This window comes from Somniosus microcephalus, chromosome 17, assembly GCF_052327205.1.
Source record: "Somniosus microcephalus isolate GS21.2 chromosome 17, FLI_Smic_1.0, whole genome shotgun sequence".
Classification (NCBI taxonomy): domain Eukaryota; kingdom Metazoa; phylum Chordata; class Chondrichthyes; order Squaliformes; family Somniosidae; genus Somniosus; species Somniosus microcephalus.
This window is the reverse complement of record NC_141003.1, coordinates 22,619,355-22,638,545: the sequence shown is the minus strand read 5'-3', so window position 1 is coordinate 22,638,545 and position 19,191 is coordinate 22,619,355. Positions and strand designations below refer to the sequence as shown.

General features: G+C 47.3%; 1 protein-coding gene across 1 annotated transcript in view; it reads right to left on the bottom strand.

Annotated features, from left to right (window-relative positions):
• Positions 1-19,191, bottom strand: part of LOC147105565 (1-phosphatidylinositol 4,5-bisphosphate phosphodiesterase zeta-1-like) — a 152,170-nt gene that overhangs the window by 60,485 nt on the left and 72,494 nt on the right. The window contains exon 6 of the mRNA XM_086010056.1: positions 5,318-5,500. Within this exon, the coding sequence (XP_085866182.1) occupies positions 5,318-5,500 (183 nt within the window). The remainder of the gene's footprint in view (positions 1-5,317; positions 5,501-19,191) is intronic.

Here is a 19,191-nt window from a genome sequence, read left to right as displayed (position 1 = left end):
CACACTGTCTGCACACTTTGTCCTTGAACCAGCAATCATTATGGTCGTGTGTTGTTCTGCCGCAGCGATAGCACTTCACTGTTCTGTATGACATTTCATTTGTGCCATATTCTTGCGGTCTCCGTTGTATCGCTGCAGTGCCCCGTGTGGCTGCTTCGTGTGATACTGCCATGCTGAAAGCCTTGTCCAGCGTAAGATCCTTTTCTGATAGAAGCTGTTTCTGGGTTCCTTCACTTTGAAGCCCACACACAAACTTGTCCCTTAAAGTATCTGCTAGTTCCGTTCCAAACTGGCAGTGTTTCGATAGCTTGCACAGTTCCGTTAAATACTCAGCATTACTTTCATCTTTATGCTGGTTCCTTTTGTGAAACTTAAATCTTTCTGCTATCAGCAGCGGTGTGGGGTTTAAGTGGTCCTGTAGGATTGACACTATGTTTTCAAAATCCTTTTCCACTGGCTTCACTGGTTTCGCAGTAAGCCATACGTTTTTGCACCCATGGAATTCAACAATACCAGTGCTTTCCTTTCTTCCTTTCTTCCCGCGCACTCCCTTCTTCTCCGCTGTGGCTCAAAATGGCGTCTCCCGCGCTCTCCCTTCTTCTCCGCTGCGACTCAAAAAAAATGGCATCTCCCGCGCGCTCCCTTCTTCTCCGCTGCGGCTCAAATGGCATCTCCCGTGCTTCCTTTCTTCCCCGCGGACGCTGCTCAGCCCTTGAACACCGGCTGCGCTCTGTGCGTTTTCCTGCGCGCCTCTCTCGTTGACGCCGCTCGGTCCTGAACAGCGGCTGCGCCCTGTGCGCTCTACCCTCTCTCTTCTCGCGTCGACGCCGCTCGGTCCTGAACAGCAGCTGCGCCCTGTGTGCTCTACCCTCTCTCTGCTCCCGTCGACGCTGCTCGGCCTTTTCCTGTGCCGTCAGTCGGCTCTAGCCGCCGCTGTGCAGGAAGGGTCTGCACCGTACCTGTTGCCAGCCCGTCTCGCTGGAGTCTCCACTGGATGGTCGACGCCCGTGCCTCTGGAATCGGCCTTCTTCTGCAGAGTTGCAGGTAGGTTCGAATCGACTCGTCGCCAATGTTAAATCCGTGTATCTTAATGTAGTGTGTCCTTCAATCAATAGACAGAGACTGCAGAGGAACAATCAACAGGTGTTTACTGGATGAGGGTCACTCTAAAACTAACAGTACAGATCCCTACTCAGGGTTTATATACAGGTGTCGTCACTGCCGGCACTACAGTATACAGGAGCTGTAAAAAGTAGTTCTCCCCTTAAAGGTACATACACTACACTCTCCATCACCACCCTCCACTTCCACCACCCCCCAACCCCGACCCCACCACCTTTCCCTCCGTCCGCTCCTTCCATGTGTAGTTTGTACAGTTTCTGCAACTTTTTTCCTATTGGTTTTTGCTCTCGTTAGTATAATCATATTGACTTTGGATTGTGCCAGTTGAACCCTATAATTTAACTTCACTATGAAAAGGGAGCAATTGAAAACTTTTCCCAAAGTATCCACTTGAAGCATGGCAGTGATGCACATTAATGCTAATTGGCTTGTTGCAAACATCGGACTAAACTGCAATACTGCAATAGCTCAACTGCGAGCCTGAAGAGTTTCAAATATTTTAGAAAATGGCTGCGTTGTCTAAACGGATTGTACTTCCATCATCCAATTGGTTAAATTAGTGTTTCAGTTCAGTGCATTACATCCATACATCATTAGACAGGCCATGGCATTGAAAGCACTAGAAGTACTTTTGGCCATGCTCTGAATAATAGGGCTTATTGTTTTGTGGAGTTTAAGGACGTATGAAAAACAAACACAGTGACATTGAGTAATGAAATATAAGGGCACCAACCAGAGCAAATATGTTTCAGCATAACAAAAATAGTAATTGTTGATTGAAAGTCTTTGCCCGAGGGTAATTTCAAAGGGTACTATCCTCGTGTAAATCTGTTCGGCAAGTCATTTTTGTTTATTTGCCGAATACATCATGCACGATATCTCACTCATTGGGAAAAATGACACAGTGATATACATTACGAAGGAATGTAAAGAGAAAATGTCGGCGAGGAGAATAGGCAGGTTAACGTTTCGTCTGTAAACCTTCCTTCAAACTGAAATCTGAAAGTCAGCAAGCATTTTAATAAGGTTCAAAAATAATGGAGAGGCTTGTATTCCCTCGAGTATGGGAGATTAGGGGTGATCTAATTGAGATGTTTAAGATGATTAAAGGATTTGATAGGGTAGGCAGAGAGAAACTATTGCCTCTGGTGGGGGGAGTCCAGAACAAGGGGGCATAATCTTAAAATTAGAGCTCGGCCATTCAGCGGCGATGTCAGGACTCACTTCTTCACACAAAGGGTCACGGAAATCTGGAACTCCCTCCCCCGAAAAGCTGTTGAGGCTGGAGGCCAATTGAAAATTTCAAAACTGAGATTGATCCATTTTTGTTAGGTAAGGGTATTAAGGGTTATGGAATCAAGGCGGGTAAATTATGTTGACATACAGATCTAACTGAATGGTGGAGCAGGCTCGAGGGACTGAATGGCCTACTGCTGTTCCTATGTGGTGAAGGTACTCCCTCCGTGCTGTTAGGGAGGGAGTTCGAGGATTTTGAACCAGTGACGCTGAAGTAGCAGCGGTAAATGTCCAAGTGGGGATGATGGGTGACTTAGAGGGGAACTTGGAGGTTAATGCGTTCCCATGCCCCTGTTGCACTTGCCCTTCCGGGTGGTGGAGGCCGTGGGTTTGGGAGGTGCTGTCGAAGAAGCCTTGGCGAGTTGGGACAGTGCATCCTATCAAAATCCTGGGGGTCACCATTAACCAGAAACTTAACTGGACCAGCCACATAAATACTGTGGCAACAAGAGCAGGTCAGAGGCTAGGTATTCTGCAGCAAGTGTCTCACCTCCTGACTCCCCAAAGCCTTTCCACCATCTACAAGGCACAAGTCAGGAGCGTGATGGAATACTCTCCACTTGCCTGGATGAGTGCAGCTCCAACAACACTCAAGAAGCTCGACACCATCCAGGACAAAGCAGCCCGCTTGATTGGCACCCCATCCACCACCTTAAACATTCACTCCCTCCACCACTGGCGTACCATGGCTGCAGTGTGTACCATCTACAAGATGCACTGCAGCAACTCGCCAAGGCTTCTTCGGCAGCACCTCCCAAACCAGCCACTTCTTCCACCTAGAAGGACAAGGGCAGCAGATGCATGGAAACACCATCACCTCCAAGTTCCCCTCCAAGTCACACACCATCCTGACCTAGAAGTATATCGCCGATCCTTCATCGTCGCTGGGTCAAAATCCTTGAACTCCCTCCCTAACAGCACTGTGGGAGTACCATCACCACACGGATTGCAGCAGTTAAAGAAGGTGGCTCACCACCACCTTCTCAAGGGCAACAAATGCTGGCATTGCCAGCGACGCCCAGATCCCATAAACAAATTTTTTAAAAGTACACGCTGCAGCCACGGTGCGCCGGTGGTCGAAGGAGTGGATGTTTAAGGTGGTGGATGTGCTGCCTGTGATGAAATATATTCCATTCATCACTGCCTGTTTTCTGTGTCTTCTAACTGCCTGCATTCTGTGTCTTTTCCCTTCCCCCAGTCCTCATGTATTATGCATTGGAATGTGCTGGAACTGGTTGTGTGCAGGGCTCCGCCCATACCTGGCTCCTTTGTAATCTAACTTCAGTCCGGCATCAGCCTCCTGAAGGTAGACATCTCTCTATTTTACGTGTTATGTTCTGAGTTAATAAAAGCCTTACTTTTGTTCTGCTAACTTCGAGTCTCGGAATAATTGAGGCACATCACTGCCGATCAAGCCGTTAAAGAACAAAACAAAACATGCAACTCTTTAAGAGTGTGAAAGGCATAGGACAGGCGCGCACAAACAAAAAGGAGAGAAATTGGAAGTGGAAAAAGAAAACCAAACTGAAAATAGAAAATGCTGGCAAAAACGTGTTAACTTGTCTTTTGTCTTTATCAGATGCTGGCTAACCTGCTGCACATTTCTAGGATTTGAAGGTTTTTTTTGCTTTTTAAATGATTTAAGACTGATCAGAGTCTTCTAAACCCTTTGCAATAAAGACAGTCCCCTTTTTAATACATTTCCATTCATTGAAATTCCACTGCACCACAATTTAACCTCTTTGAATTTCACAGCTATAGCCCGCAATGCATGAGTTTCGACAGGTACTGCACATACAAAACATAGCGGGGGTGCAAGTGGTCTTCAGCAGTAGCGCTAAACGAGAGATAACAAATCGGCAGCTCATTTTACACCCTCGCTCCATTTTCTTTTCCAAAGACCAATTTCACCCCCAATGGGCGCAATATGCGACAAAGGTTCTTGGAAAATTGTTTCAAAATACATTCACTGGCCACAATGGCGGGATGTCATTTTGAGTCTGGGTTTAAATTAAAAGAACAAATTTGCATTTCTTTGCCTGTAATACCATTCATCGAATCATACAGCACAGGAGGAGGCCATTCTGCCCATCGTGCCTGTGCCAGCTCTTTGAAAGAGTTCTCCAATTAGTCCCACTCCCCTGCTCTTTCCCCATAGCCCTGCAAATTTGTCCCTATCCAATTTCCTTTTAAAAGTTACTGTTGAATCTGCTTCCACAACCTTTTCAGGCAGCGCATTCCAGGTGATAACAACACGGTGCGTAACAAATAATTCTCCTTGTCTCCACTCTTGGTGTTTATCAAACCCAGAATAGGCATATTAAAACCTCTTACAAAGCAGTAATTTGGTACAACTGAAGCACATTGTGCTTACGGCTTTACATATGGAAGCAATCTCATAAGAAAAAGGGAACCTGCAATTATATAATCTGTTGTCATTTCCTCAGGACATCCCAAAGTTCATTACGATCAGTGGATGACTTTTGAAATGTAGCCACTGCGGTTATGCAGGCAAAATAACAGCCAACTTGGTCACAGAAAGGTATCAAAACAGATGAGATATAAAAAAAAACAGTTAATCTATTTTGGTGGTTGTGGCACTAATGTTGATTCAGGACACCAGGAGAATTCCCTGCTCTTATTCGAATTGTGCCACAGGATCTCTTGCGTCCACCGGAGCAGGCATACAGGGTTTCCGTTTACCATCCAAAGGATGGCAGCTCCAAAAGTGTAGCACTCCCTCTGTTACTGCACTGCAATGGCAGCCTAGATGACGTGCTCAAGTCAGACTTGAAGCCACAAATTTGAGTCAGAAATTGGAAACTCATTCTACTGAGACAAAGTCTCAAATTCTGGGGTCAGTGTAGTATGAATATTTACACTCCACCTTGGGCTTTACCTTCTTCATCCTGAATGCCCGTATCCCAGCTGGTACCACACTCCTGACTTCAGATTCTGCCTCAGGGTCGAATTCTCCTCTGTACTCTCCAACCTCGCCGTCCACAAGTTGCCACTTTCCAGGGATTGTGCAACTTAGTATTCGAACTTTGTTACACCTGATCAATATCTTGTGTTTTAACTCCTGCAAAGCGAAAAGGCCACGGAAAATGAATAAGGAAATAAGCGTAACAAACAAATCAGTGAAGACAATCTTTTCTTCCTGTGTAGCATGAGTGAAGATACTACTTCCATTATAGCATCAGAACATTTGATGCGAGTTTCATTAAGTCTATAATGATATTTGTACGGTTGGGAAGATTGCAGTTTGTTAAATAGGGTTGCCTCTGTTGTCTGTGCAGACCAAGCTGTGGGTCAGAATTCTGTTAAATTGGAACTAATGTTGGTGGCGTAGATCTTAAAACTCTTCAAAAGTTCCACAAAACACACATGTATTCTCTGCAAATGAGTGATGTTATTCATTGGATAGTTATGAAAATGAGGACATTGGTATGTTTCACTGTCAGTTGGGCTTGAGTAGGTTTCGGTTCTCTTGCCCTAGGTTTCAGTACAATTACCAGAAAAGGATCTTTGAAGCTACAACATTTGCCCGGGATGCAATGCACGACTGCATCTGTGCCTAGCGTCCTTGGCAGTAGCCAGTTGTAACATGACATTTAGACAAGAGGAGATACATTAAATCCCACCTGTTTGATCAGATGCCGTGAAGTGAATTTTCTGTCAAGCTGCAATGTTATATTCATAATACTCAAGAGTGCCGTAGAGTCAGGCCCAGAATTAGCTGGAGTGGAGCATCTCACATCGTGCCTCGTTAGTTAGACTTGCTGGACAATTTACACGTTAATAACGGCGCGCGCCATTAAACTCGCCATTATTTTGGCAGCAAATTCTGGCCCTCGGTATCAATAACTGATGACAATAAAACAGTGGGGATGAATTTCCTTGTTGTTGCCAGAGATTACCGGCTTTTTTTCATTAACCAAGAAACCCGGGTGGAAACCGATTCTGCCCGACTTGCACCTTTAAATGGCTTCCCGCGAGTTTCCTCTTGATCCCGGATCTGTACAGCAATCCGACCGCCAAGCTGCCATTGGCCTCATTTGCATACATCAAGGTGCGAGCCAATGGGGAAGGACCATCCCCCCCCCCCACCCTGGACACTCTGGACTTCAAACAGGTGTTGCACTCGGGGGAACTCGAAGGGTTGTAGGGCTGGAGGAGGTTACAGAGATAGGGAGGGGTGAGGCCATGGAGTCCCTGACTGAGAAGAGGCTGAAGTTTTTTAATTACAGATTTCTGCATGTAAGAAACACATTTTTAAGCATTTTTTTTTGTCATCCTGCCTACAGCCATCTGCAATGATTTCAGATCCCCCATACTCACCTCTACCCAAAGTCACGGGTACTCTGGAGCGGGTATAGCATTCCCTATGAACACCTATGCTTTTGCTTCAAGAAGGAGTTAGACATATTTCTTAAGGCTAAAGGGATCAAGGGATATGGGGAGAAGGCAGGGACAGGGTACTGAATTTGGATGATCAGCCATGATCTCATTAAATGGCGGAACAGGCTCGAGGGGCCGAATGGCCTACTCCTGCTCCTATCTTCTATGTTTCTATGCTTATTCTAGGTGTCATCTGAGGTGCCAAGATTGTGGGACGTGGTTGGTGCCAAATACTGCCCAGATGCTGACCCTTGCCTCATGGCAGCTGGCTCCTGGCAAGGAGCCACTGCTGGCTGCATCTCTGGAGGGTGCTCCAGGGCAGCCTGGTCTCGCCACCCACAAGGCAGCTGATGTCTGTGAGGGGAGATGTGTAGTCATAGTGCAGGTTTGGGAGACAGGCATGCCCTTAACCAGAGAGCATAGTGGAAGGTTAGTTGTAGAAGTGTTGCTTTAAGAGGGTGAAGAGTGTGCTGGTGTGTAAGGGAGAGGTATGCAATGTGTTAGCTTGTCTGCCCTACTAAGAATGTAGGTCTTCTTTCGACACCGTTTTACATTCCTGGGGGTGAGTTGGTAATCAGTGCCAGTTCCATCTGCCTCCAGGTGGCATGAATGATAATGACCAAGTCAGAGTGACACACCCAGGAGTCTGTTCGTCCTCCCTTCAGTGCCCTCCAAAACAGCAAGGCAGTCTGGACGGCTGAAGTTGTGTGTTTTTCTTAGTGACTTGGTGCCAGGCCCTCCTGCCCCCTGGGCACAGGTGGCACCTGACTATTCATAATTCTGTCCAAGTGTAATAAAAAGATCAGTAAGACATGCAGTGAAATAATTTGAGAGAGAAATGAAAGAGCCAAGCAGTGTGTTCCCCAGTGTGTTGCTGAATAACGCAGGAGCAGTGCATTTAGAAGGCTGCACAGGCGTTTCCTGCTGGTTCAGCTGCCAGCACCAGTTTCACACCAATGCATGCACCTATGTGTATGAAAATGATCATATTGTAGCGATTCGTGTGCATCGCCACTGAATAATCGAGTTCGACTTCGACGAACTATAAATAAGTTGTTTATTTACAGGAACAGGTTAAATACAACAGGTAAGGTAGCAGGTAAGATGGCTGACTGTAGGAGCACCGTGGTGTAGGTCTTTCCCCAGCGGGGACACCACGAGGACTAACTAAAAGTTTCCGAGCTCAACTGCCAGCAGGTTCCGAACTCAACTGCCAGAAGGTTCCAAGCTCTGTCACGCAGAGTGCAGGAATGAAGCCTGAGTGCAGTAACAGATACATTTAAAGGTAAGTTAAAGGGAATTATGTATCTCAATGTAAGGGACAACCGGTGGTACCGCCACATAGGCCCCCCCAGAATTCGCTTTAACGAAAGTCCAAGGATGAGATGGTCTGACGAGCTGGTGGTCACGGCAGTCGTGCTGTCTCGACTTGGTAGGCGAGGTCTGAAGATGCTGCTCGTGAGCGGATCCTTACGCACGTCGTGGCGAATAAAGTGTATCCGTCAGGCGAAGGACCATGGAGACGTGTGAAACAGCAGGCCTTGTCAGAGTGACGGGCAAGTCGGGCGGACGCGGGCGATGACTCTGTTGATGTAGGAACAAGTCCTTGTTCTGACGAAATCTGCAGGAACGCCGACGGGCGATCCAGAAGGACTTGACTGGCGAGGTCGGTGAACTCGCCGACAGGTGAGCGAAACCTTCAGGAGGCTGGAACACGCGGAACGGTGCATGCCATAGTGCTACGACGTTAACACAACAGAGGGTGAAGAGTTGCTGCGTTGATCAGTGATCGGTGCGGACAGCAACTTTCACGTGGATGATCGCGGCCGCAGGATGCCTGTTGGACCCGTCCTCGATGTGTGCAGCGTCAGTAGAGGTTTGCGTTTGTTAAAGGGAAAACTGGAGAAAGGGCGGCAACGGTCTGGGCTGTTGTTGCTTTCAGGAGGGGTCAACTCTGCCTGGAGGGCGGCAACACTTGTAACTGTTATAGATTCAGGAGAACACAGCCGGGAGGGCGGCACGCTTCTTGTTCACGCCGAATCGTGTAGTAGGTAACACAACCAGCAGGCTGAAGGGCTGGTGCGTCGTCGTCGGCGAAGGAGTCGTCATTTTTCACGAGGGATAGGTCCACGTGGTTCGCGAGGGATGGGTCCTCGTGTGCGAGGAGTGCATCCTCGTGTTTCGTGGGGGTGAGTCCTTGTGGTATCCCCGCAGGGCGCGCTCCGATTTTGTGGGCCCGAACATGCTGTACCCCGTGCTTGGAGAGATGTATACTTGCTGTTGCTTTGGACGTAGAGGCGGACGATCCGTGTGGCGGTAGGAAAGATGAGCACGGGGACCGTAAGCAAGTGCTTGGTTGGCGCCGCATCGATGTTCTCGTCGAACGGGGCTTCTACCTTTATAAAGCACGAGGGAGACTGTGGCTCCCTGGATTGCGGTAGCGACAGCAAAACGGCTGGTGCTTCCATGGCGTGCTTCTTTTGTGAAAATTGCTCACAAAAAAACAGGGTCCGGTTGAGTTTTGTCCGTGTCAAACGGGATCTGCTCCAGACTGTGCTTACCTTGCAAATACGTTCGCAAAGACGGGGTCGCCTTTGGAGGAATCGGTGTTAGGCGGTTGCTGTTCCGTGGTTGTTCTTCGGTTGTGCGTCGGTCGTCTTGTGGGAAGACGAGGTTCAGGCTACGCGTTGCTACCGTGAAAATCGTTCATCGATATGGGTTCACCAATTGTAGCGTTGGAATTGATGAGCTCCCGTACTCACGTCGTTGGGTCACCAATGTAGCGATTCATGTGCATCGCCACTAAATAATCGAGTTCGACTTCGACGAACTATAATAAGTTGTTTATTTACAGGAACAGGTTAAATACAACAGGTAAGGTAGCAGGTAAGATGGCTGACTGTAGGAGCACCGTGGTGTAGGTCTTTCCCCAGCGGGGACACCACGAGGACTAACTAGAAGTTTCCGAGCTCAACTGCTAGCAGGTTCTGAGCTCAACTGCCAGCAGGTTCCGAACTCAACTGCTAGCAGGTTCCGAGCTCTACTGCCAGAAGGTTCCAAGCTCTGTCACGCAGAGTACAGGAATAAAGCCTGAGTGCAGTAACAGATACATTTAAAGGTAAGTTAAAGGGAATTATGTATCTCAATGTAAGGGACAGCCGGTGGTACCGCCACAATATACCCAATAAACTTTGGTGTTGTCTCCTCCAGAGGCCAGTGTATGTAGCACTGTTTCTAAAGATGTAACAGCAGTGTATATCACATTGAGGAAATTCTGGGCCATAGTTCATTGAAACCATTTGTCTTATAGTTACTGGATTACATGTCCAGAATCCAATTATAAAGACTTGGATTAGAATGGACCAGAATCCTATTGAAATAAATGGTGGAAATGAGGGCCTTTAAAAAAAATGTTTTTTATATTTTATGGTGTTGGCATATTTTATTGATTTCCAATAAAGACATACAACTAGATATCCATTAACTTATCCTGGTACAAGCTTCTCTTACATACTATGTTTTATCTTCAATAAATTGCTATGCCATTTTTCCAAATAACTAATGTATAAATTGATAACTCATTTAATAACTTCATATTTTACAAGGTAGGCTTGAATGAAGAAGGATCTTGTTATCTCCTCCTTCCAGAATACTAATGTCATCATCTCCCAATAACAGTATTTAGGTTTCTCGTTATTAGAGTTCAGAGTCCTGGGCTCGACCACCCTTTCCTGGCAACCTATTCTATCTGTTAATCACCCCTATGGAAAGAAATAGTTCTTGACGTCGCTCTTAAACTTGTCCTTCACAACCCTGAAACTGTGCCCTCTTGTCCTGCTGCTGTGGCGTATTTGTGAGTATTGTTCCATGTTTATTTTCCCTATCCCTCTAATAGTCCTGTATGCCTCTTAAAGGTATCTTGTAGATGACCTTTTGAGGCTGAAGACCCTTAATTTATTAAGTTGTTCCTCATAGCTTTTCCCTCTGACACTGCAGATAAACCTAATTCTTTCCTCTGCATTGATTTTAGACCTGGATGTCCCCCCTTATGTTGTGGTGATCAGAACTCTCCACAATACTCCAGGTGAATCCCTATCAGGTCACTGTCCAGCTTCTGGTTGACCTCTGGCCCATTTAAAATTGCAGATTTGGCAATATAAGCCAGCAGCCTATTTCCTTTGTATATTGTTGCTCACACAGTTGAGATATGGTGAGCGACAACTCAAATAAACATCCCTTGGACTCTTTAAATTTCCCCTTGGCAAGTTCCACCCTACCCATCGAGCACACATTTTTACTAGGAGGTGGAGCATTAGATGAGTTGAGAAGCACCTTTCTGGTGAAAAGTTTAATTGTTGTTAATGTGCACATGGGGGAGGGAGGCCGGCCGACAGCATAAGAGCAAAGCTAAGCAGTGTGTTCAGGGAAGGAAGGCAGCAAAAAATAAAAGTGAATAGTTTCACTGGTCTGAAACATAAAAGTGAAATAAGAGAACAGCCGACGAATGGAGGGGAAATTAGCCATTGTCCTAAGCCGCACCCCTCTCACTGTCATTTAAATGTAGTGCAATAGGAGGTGGAGGGGGAGATAGGGGAAGATGATGAGGAAGATATCCAAGAGCCAATTTAGAGTCAGGGATTTGGCAATAGACCTCCCTGCCCCGATTTCCCTACCATATCGCCCAAAATCAAGTAGTAATCCCAAGGATAATCTAGCTCTTGATGTCCCCATAATGTTCATTATAACATTATATAGTGTAGTTTCTTTAGCTTACTTTTTCATCTATCAAACAGTAAACCAAATTCTGTCAGGCTTTACACTTCAAACTCAAAGCAATATTGGTTCACACATATATATTTAATGGAATGTGAACTAAGACCAGTGGAGTTTCTGCAATAAGTCATCTTTAGCAGTAACTGTAAACCTTCCTACCAGCTGAGCTCAGGACAACTTAACGATTTGAAATAATATAAAAATGACATAATTAGAACACTGGACTGGACAATGCACCTACCTTCCAGCTATGAATAGAGGAACAAAGAATTCAAGATCTGGATAGGCTGGACAGTAAGGTGAATAATAATTGTGTACTGAAGTATATAATGTGAAAGATACATGTAGTGGTCCTCCCACTGTGACACCGTTTTTCCAAAGTTTCCATGACTCTTCCGCCCATGTTACGGTGGACAAGGAGGAGCAACTCCACCTACCCCCACAGAAATTCAAGTCCTTACTGTTAGATCCGTGGTTCAGTGGATAAATAATTACACGGATGCTGTACATAAACAAATAACAGGTCTTTACTGGAGGAGGGCAATCTCTAGACTGGAGTACAGAGGCATGCGCACAGCTTATATACCGGTGTGGTTACTGCCGGTACTACAGTATACAGGAGCTGTAAAAAGTAGTTCTGACTTAAAGCACATACACTACAATTCCTCCCTTTTTAGATTAATAATACCCCCTTAATATTCAAATAACAATTACATTTTTACATGTACATTCAATAACAAAAGTCCATTTATAGATTCAGTCTTTGGGGCGGCATCCTGACCCTTTCGGGATAGCGCCTTTCCGGAGGTTCTTGTTCTTGGTGCAGAGGCGATTCTGACCCCCTTTCATCGGGTAGTTCATCGGGTTCCACTGCTACTGGGTCTGAAGTAGATACTACCGGTATGTCGGGTTCATCCCCAGGTACTCGAGACATGGGTTGACGCATTCCTGTGATGCTAAGATCTGATCGACGTGGCGTCTCACAATGTTCTCCCCGACATCCATTGTGTACATTAATGGCCCCTGCCTTGTACATATTGTTCCGGTTTGCCACTTCTCTGTTCGATAGTCCCGGGTCAAGACTGGTTGCCCTACATTGAAGCTCCTTGTCGGCTTCTCGTTGATGTGCTGGAATTGTTTGTCCTCAACATTTCTTCGCACATTTGGTCTGAGCAAGTCCAGACGAGATCTCAACCTTTGGTTAAAGAACATCATGGCCAGGGTCTGGTTGGTAACGACTACATGTGTCGCGTTTCGCTGTAGTGGAATTTCCTCGTCGCACATGGCCTTTATCGCCTTCTTAAAGGTTTGTACGAACCTCTCAGCCAATCCATTGGTGGCTGGATGATACGGGGCGGATGTGTAATGCCTTACCCCATTCCTTTTCATTAATTTTTGGAACTCATCGGACACAAACTGTGGTCCATTATCAGAGCAGATCTGCTCTGGCAACCCGTTTCTGGCAAATATGGTCCGTAGGACTGCAATCGTTTTCTCTGGAGTGGTTGAAGACATCTTTATCACCTCAGGCCACTTTGAATGAGCATCCACTGCAATTAAGAACATTGAGTCCATGAATGGACCAGCGAAATCAATGTGCACCCGTTGCCATGGAGAGGAGGGCCACTCCCATGGGTGTAGAGGGGCATGTGGTGGTGCATTTTGGACCTTCTGGCATCCTAAGCAGCTCTTAGTTAGGTCTTCGATTTGTTGATCGATTCCTGGCCACCACACATAAGCCCTAGCTAGGCTTTTCATTTTCACTCCCCCCAGATGACCTTCATGTAGCTCATTTAGCACTCTCTCCCTTAACTTGGGTGGAATCACCACTCTGGGTCCACACATCACTGTCCCCTGGCATACTGACAGCTGTTCTCTTCTGGATGAGAATGCTGGCAACAGTGAGTCGCCATGTGTTGGCCATCCCCTCACCGTCAATTCAAATACCCGTGACAGCGTCGGATCATTGCGGGTCTCCTTCTCTATATCCGCATTTGTTACTGGCAATCGTTCAATTATCGACGAATAAAATATCTCGATAGGGTCCACTGCTGGTGCTTCCTCCACAGTAGGCAGTGGCAGGCGCGATAGCCCATCAGCGTTCCCATGCTGTCTCGTGCCTTTATATTCTATTTCATATTGATTCGCCCCTAGAAACAAGGACCATCTTTGTAACCGCTGTGCAGTCATTACTGGCACGCCCTTCTTAGGATTAAAGATGGAGACAAGTGGTTGGTGGTCAGTCAGCAAGGTGAACTTCTGTCCATGCAGATAGTGGTTGAATTTTTTTACTCCCCATACTAGGCTGAGGGCCTCCCTGTCAATCTGGGCGTAGTTGCGCTCAGCTGAGGTTAGTGACCGAGATGCAAAGGCTACTGGCCTCTCCAAACCGTCTGGGAATTTGTGCGACAGCACCGCTCCAATGCCGTAGGGTGATGCATCACATGCCAAACGAATTGGTAGTGCTGGGTTGAAATGGGCCAACACCTCTTTTGATGTGATCAATTCTTTACACTTCTGGAAAGCTCGTCTACGTTCGTCATCCCACTTCCATGGCACCCCTGTTTGCAGTAGGGTGTTCAGCGGGTGTAATACCGTAGACAAATTTGGTAAGAACTTGTGGTAATAGTTTACCAGCCCGAGGAACGACCTCAGTTGTGACACATTTTCCGGTGCTGGAGCCTTGACTACTGCCTCTATCTTGTCAGGGGACTTATGTAACCCCTCTTCATCGATGACGTGGCCGCAATACGAGATCTGTTTCTGGAAAAACTCGCACTTGTGGCAATTAGCTCGTAGCCCATATTCCTTTAATCTGGCGACCACCTTCTCCAAGTTAGCGAGGTGATCACCGTCATTTTCGCCAGTGACCAAGATGTCGTCCAAATAACACTGGGTCCCTGGAATCCCTTGCAGGACCTGATCCATCACCCTTTGCCAGATAGCCGGAGCCGAGGCTACTCCAAACACCAGCCGGTTGTATTGATAGAGACCTTTATGGGTGTTGATCGTAAGGTAATGTTTCAAAGCTTCTTCTACCTCCATTTGCAAGTACGCCTGGGCTAGATCAATTTTTGTGAAGCGTTTACCACCAGATAGCGAGGTGAAAATGTCCTCAATTCGTGGAAGCGGATATTGCACCGTGTGAAGGACTGGGTTCACTGTCACCTTAAAATCCCCACAGATGCGGACCTTCTTTGGTTCCCCAGGCGTATTACTCAACGACTTCTTCATTACAGGAACGATGGGTGTAGCCCACTCGCTCCAGTCCACTTTGGACAGTACTCCTGAACGTTCCAACCCTTCCAGCTCTGCTTCAACCGCTGGTCTGATCGCATAAGGCACTGGTCTGGCCTTCAGAAACTTTGGGCTTGCATTATCCTCTATTTTAATTGTTGCTGTTATTCCTTTTGTGTTCCTAGTCCCTCCTGGAACACTTCTTTTGCGTCAGTTAGCATTTTGACAGTCGTCCAGGTGTGACGTCATCATCCTTTTTGGCCTCCACCTTCAGTGCCTGTATAGAATGCCAATCTAAATGTATCTTCCGGATCCATTCACATCCTAGCAGTGGTGGTCCTCCATTTGGCAATACATATATATCCATTTTAGGTATTTCCTGACCTTTATATGTCACTTTCACCCTTATTTTTCCTTTGGGGTAGACTTTTTGCCCCGTGTACGTCTTCAAGACAATCTCTGTAGCTTTCAAGGGTATGTGTGAAAATAGCCGCTTGTAGTCTCTTTGATTTATGACTGTTAGAGCTGACCCTGTGTCCAATTCCATTTCCACTTGGACTCCGTCTATCTTGAGTGTAACCCAGATAGTCTGGTGATCCTCCATTTCGGTTACATTATGTAGTTTCAGACAACCCAGCTCCTTGCTTCCGGAGTCTGTGTCACTTTTCTGTTCGTCTGAACCACTGTCCATCACCTGGTGTACCTTTTTGCACTTCTCCTGTGGAGATTTCTTACTGTTGGTTTTCTTCCCAGACCTGCAGACTCTTGCTATGTGTCCTGCTTTCCCACACTGTCTGCACATTTGGTCCTTGAACCAACAATCTTTCTGGTCATGTGTTGTTCTGCCGCAGCGATAGCACTTCCCTGTTCCATAGGTCATTTCGTTGGTGCCATATTCTTGCGGTCTCCGTTGTATCTCTGCAGCGCCCCTTGCGGCTGCTTCGTGTGATACTGCCATACTGAAAGCTTTGTCCAGCATAAGGTCCTTTTCTGATAGAAGCCGTTTCTGGGTTCCTTCACTTTGTAGCCCACACACAAACTTGTCCCTTAACGTGTCTGCTCGTCCCGCTCCAAACTGGCAGTGTTTCAATAGCTTGCGCAGTTCCGTTAGGTACTCAGCATTGCTTTCGTCTTTGTGTTGGTTTCTTTTATGGAACTTAAATCGTTCTGCTATCAGCAGCGGTGTGGGGTTTAAGTGGTCCTGTAGGAGTTCTACTATGCTTTCAAAATTCTTGTTTACCAGCTTCTCTGGGGTTATTAGATTTCGCAATAACCCATAAGTTTTTGCACCCGTGGAATTTAACAGAACCAGTGCTTTATTAGCATCTGGCACTTCATTCGCCCTGCAGTACACCTCAATACGTTCCACATATGTCGCCCAATCTTCGACTTCATTGTCGAACATAGAGATACTGCCACTCTTCGGCATCCTTGGTTGTGCGTTAACTATCACCAATGGCGCCTCCCGCGCTTCCCCTTCTTCTCCGCTGGCACAAAATGGCATCTCCCGCGCTTTCCTTCCTTCCCGCGCTCGCCCGTCTTCTCCGCTGCGGCTTCGCAAAATGGCGTCTCCCGCGCTCTTCCTTCTTCTCCGCGGCTCAATGGCGCCTCCTGCGCTCTCCCTGCTTCTCCGCGGCTCAATGGTATCTCCCGCGCTCTCCCTGCTTCTCCGCGGCTCAATGGCGTCTCCCCTTGCTTCGCCCCGCGGACCCTGATCAGCCCGTGATCCCTGGCTGTGCTCTGCGCGTTCTTCTCTTGATATTTGTCGACGCCGCTCAGTCTAGAACCCGGCTGTTTCTTACCCTCTCTCTCTCCGGTTTTGCAGTATTTTTCCTCGACGCCGCTCGGTGATCAACCCCCGGCTGCGCCCTGCTCTCTTCACCCTCTTTCTTACCCCGTCGACGCTGCCAGGCTCGCTCTCTCTGCTGTCGGTCGGCTCCAGCCACTGCTGCTCGGGAAGGGTCTGCTCTGGACCTGTCGTCGGTCTCTTACTGCTCATTGTGGCTGGGGAACCAAGCCCGGCTCTCCACAGCCTCCCCAGTGAAGTTGGATCTCTGCCTGACTGCTGGGCGGTTGCTCACGGTCGATGCCCGTGTTCCTGGACTCGATTATTTTTTTGTTTTTTTTGTTTAATGTTGCAGGTAGATTCGCATCAACACTCGTCGCCACTGTTAGATCCGTGGTTCAGTGGATAAATAATTACATGGATGCTGTACATTAACAAATAACAGGTCTTTACTGGAGGAGGGCAATCTCTAGACTGGAGTACAGAGGCATGCGCACAGCTTATATACCGGTGTGGTTACTGCCGGGACTACAGTATACAGGAGCTGTAAAAAGTAGTTCTGACTTAAAGCACATACACTACACTTACGATTGCACGTAATATGCCGGGCTTGCAGTGGATAGCTCTGGTCTCCAAGGAGCCAGAGGAATACAACGGGAGAATGGAGGACTGAAGTAAGGTTATTCTAGCTGCTAGGGAAATGGATACTGACCTGCATGATCCTGTGCAGATGGTCAATGGCCTAGCTGCACGATAGAGTGGAAATTTTCATGTTTCATAAACACTGCACTATTGCGAATGGAAACACGCAATGGCAACGTGTGCAATCTATCTTTCCTTGGACTTTGGGAAATCCAGCAATCTGAGCAAAATCCAGGACCCTCAACTGTTGTTTCTGGTTGTCCATTAAGAAAGCGATGACAATGTTTGCTCTGGTAAATGATGCACCAGTCACTTGCTTTCCATTTGTGTGGACGACAGATTGACTGTCGTTACTGATGTCCCTGGTGACAGTCTGGAAGGAGCCAGAAAGCCAAAAAAAGATCAGGGTTAAATGATCTTTATTGCACCAGACAGTGTGACATTCTTGTCCTGGAGACTGGATGTTGCCTTATAGCAGGCCACACGAGTCCGTCACTGCCTCTCCAGTGAAGCATTGCTTCCAAAAGCATTGCGTTTCTATCAATTGCAGGAATGCTAGTTGTGGCTTACAAACCTGGCTGGAAGGTTAAGGGTGGGTATGAGCAATCTTTCTTTGATGTCCTGTACCTTGACCAGCATTCCTGCATTCTTCCTCCTCCTCTTTGTCCAAGTATGTCAATAAAGTGGGATTCCCAGATGGTCACGAACAGTGCAAGGGCGCTAGGGAGCTGGCAAAAATGGCAAACCCCGCTTTCATGCACATCCGTGCCTAAAACTTTTGATAGGAAAAGTTTCAAAAGATCTGCTTCCTTCTAGAACAAAAAAAAAGTGCCAATAACTGCAGGGAACTAGCTGTCCCTAAAGTAGCTCCTGCTTGAACTGGCCGCCTTCCTTCCTGGCAAGGTTCCTGGTTGCCATCATGAACGAAGGGTATCTGGGCAGACACTGTGTGGAATCGTGTCAATGCCCACATGGCATCACTTCCCCTAACTTCAATATATTGATGAAGTTTCCACCTATCTTGGATGGGAACTTCCGCCACCTGTTCCACAGCCCAACAGGAAATTGGACGCCTCTAAGAACTGATCCCCATTCAATTACTTGCTCCCAGATAGTCAGCACTCTCTACCTGAAATATATGTTTGTCACCTACTTTTCTGGTATTAGGAACATATAGGGGGAGAACGTCGGTGGGTTAGTGCCTCCCGTTAGCGCCCCCGGGGGGCCAATAACGGGGTGCTAACGACTTAGTGGCCAGGCGCGGCGAGACTCCCGCAAACTTTGGTGAGAGATTTGCGGCAGCGGTAAGACTTTGCACCACAATCTCCTTCACCCAGGGAGCATAACATCATTGCCGTGCGTATTGCCCCGGTAGCGCCCCGGACCCGCACTTCAGTTCTGCCCCCTGCAGCATCACCGGGCGAAAACACCAACAGCTGCAGGAGGCGTTGGTCAGAAGTCCTGCTGCTTCGGGGGCGAAAGTTAAAGGGGAGGTTGCTGAGGTAATTACCTAAATTTCTGAAATGTTTCTGTTCAATTTTTTTGACTTCTCCTGGGCTGTGATCGATCAGCCCGGCACTCGAGCCAGATCGCGACTGCCGTCGGGGACCAGCTAACTGGTCCCAACACAGAGCCTGCAGCGATGGCCCTTCCCCTTAAGGGAGGGAAGGAGCCTGGGATCGCAGCAGCGCTGCACGGGACATTGTGCAGCGCTGCACCACTACCGCCCCGCTTGTGTCCTTTAGCGCTCCAGGAAGGAAGTGGAGCGCTTGATTTAGCAATCCACTTTCTTCCTGGAGCGCTAAAACCCAATTTTTTAAAAGCTGGGTATTGTTAGCGCCTGGCACTAAGTTTCCCAGCTTTCAAAAGTTACCGCCCCCAAACAAGCCAATACCGAATTTCACCCCATGGTCTTTCTTTTCATTTGATTCATC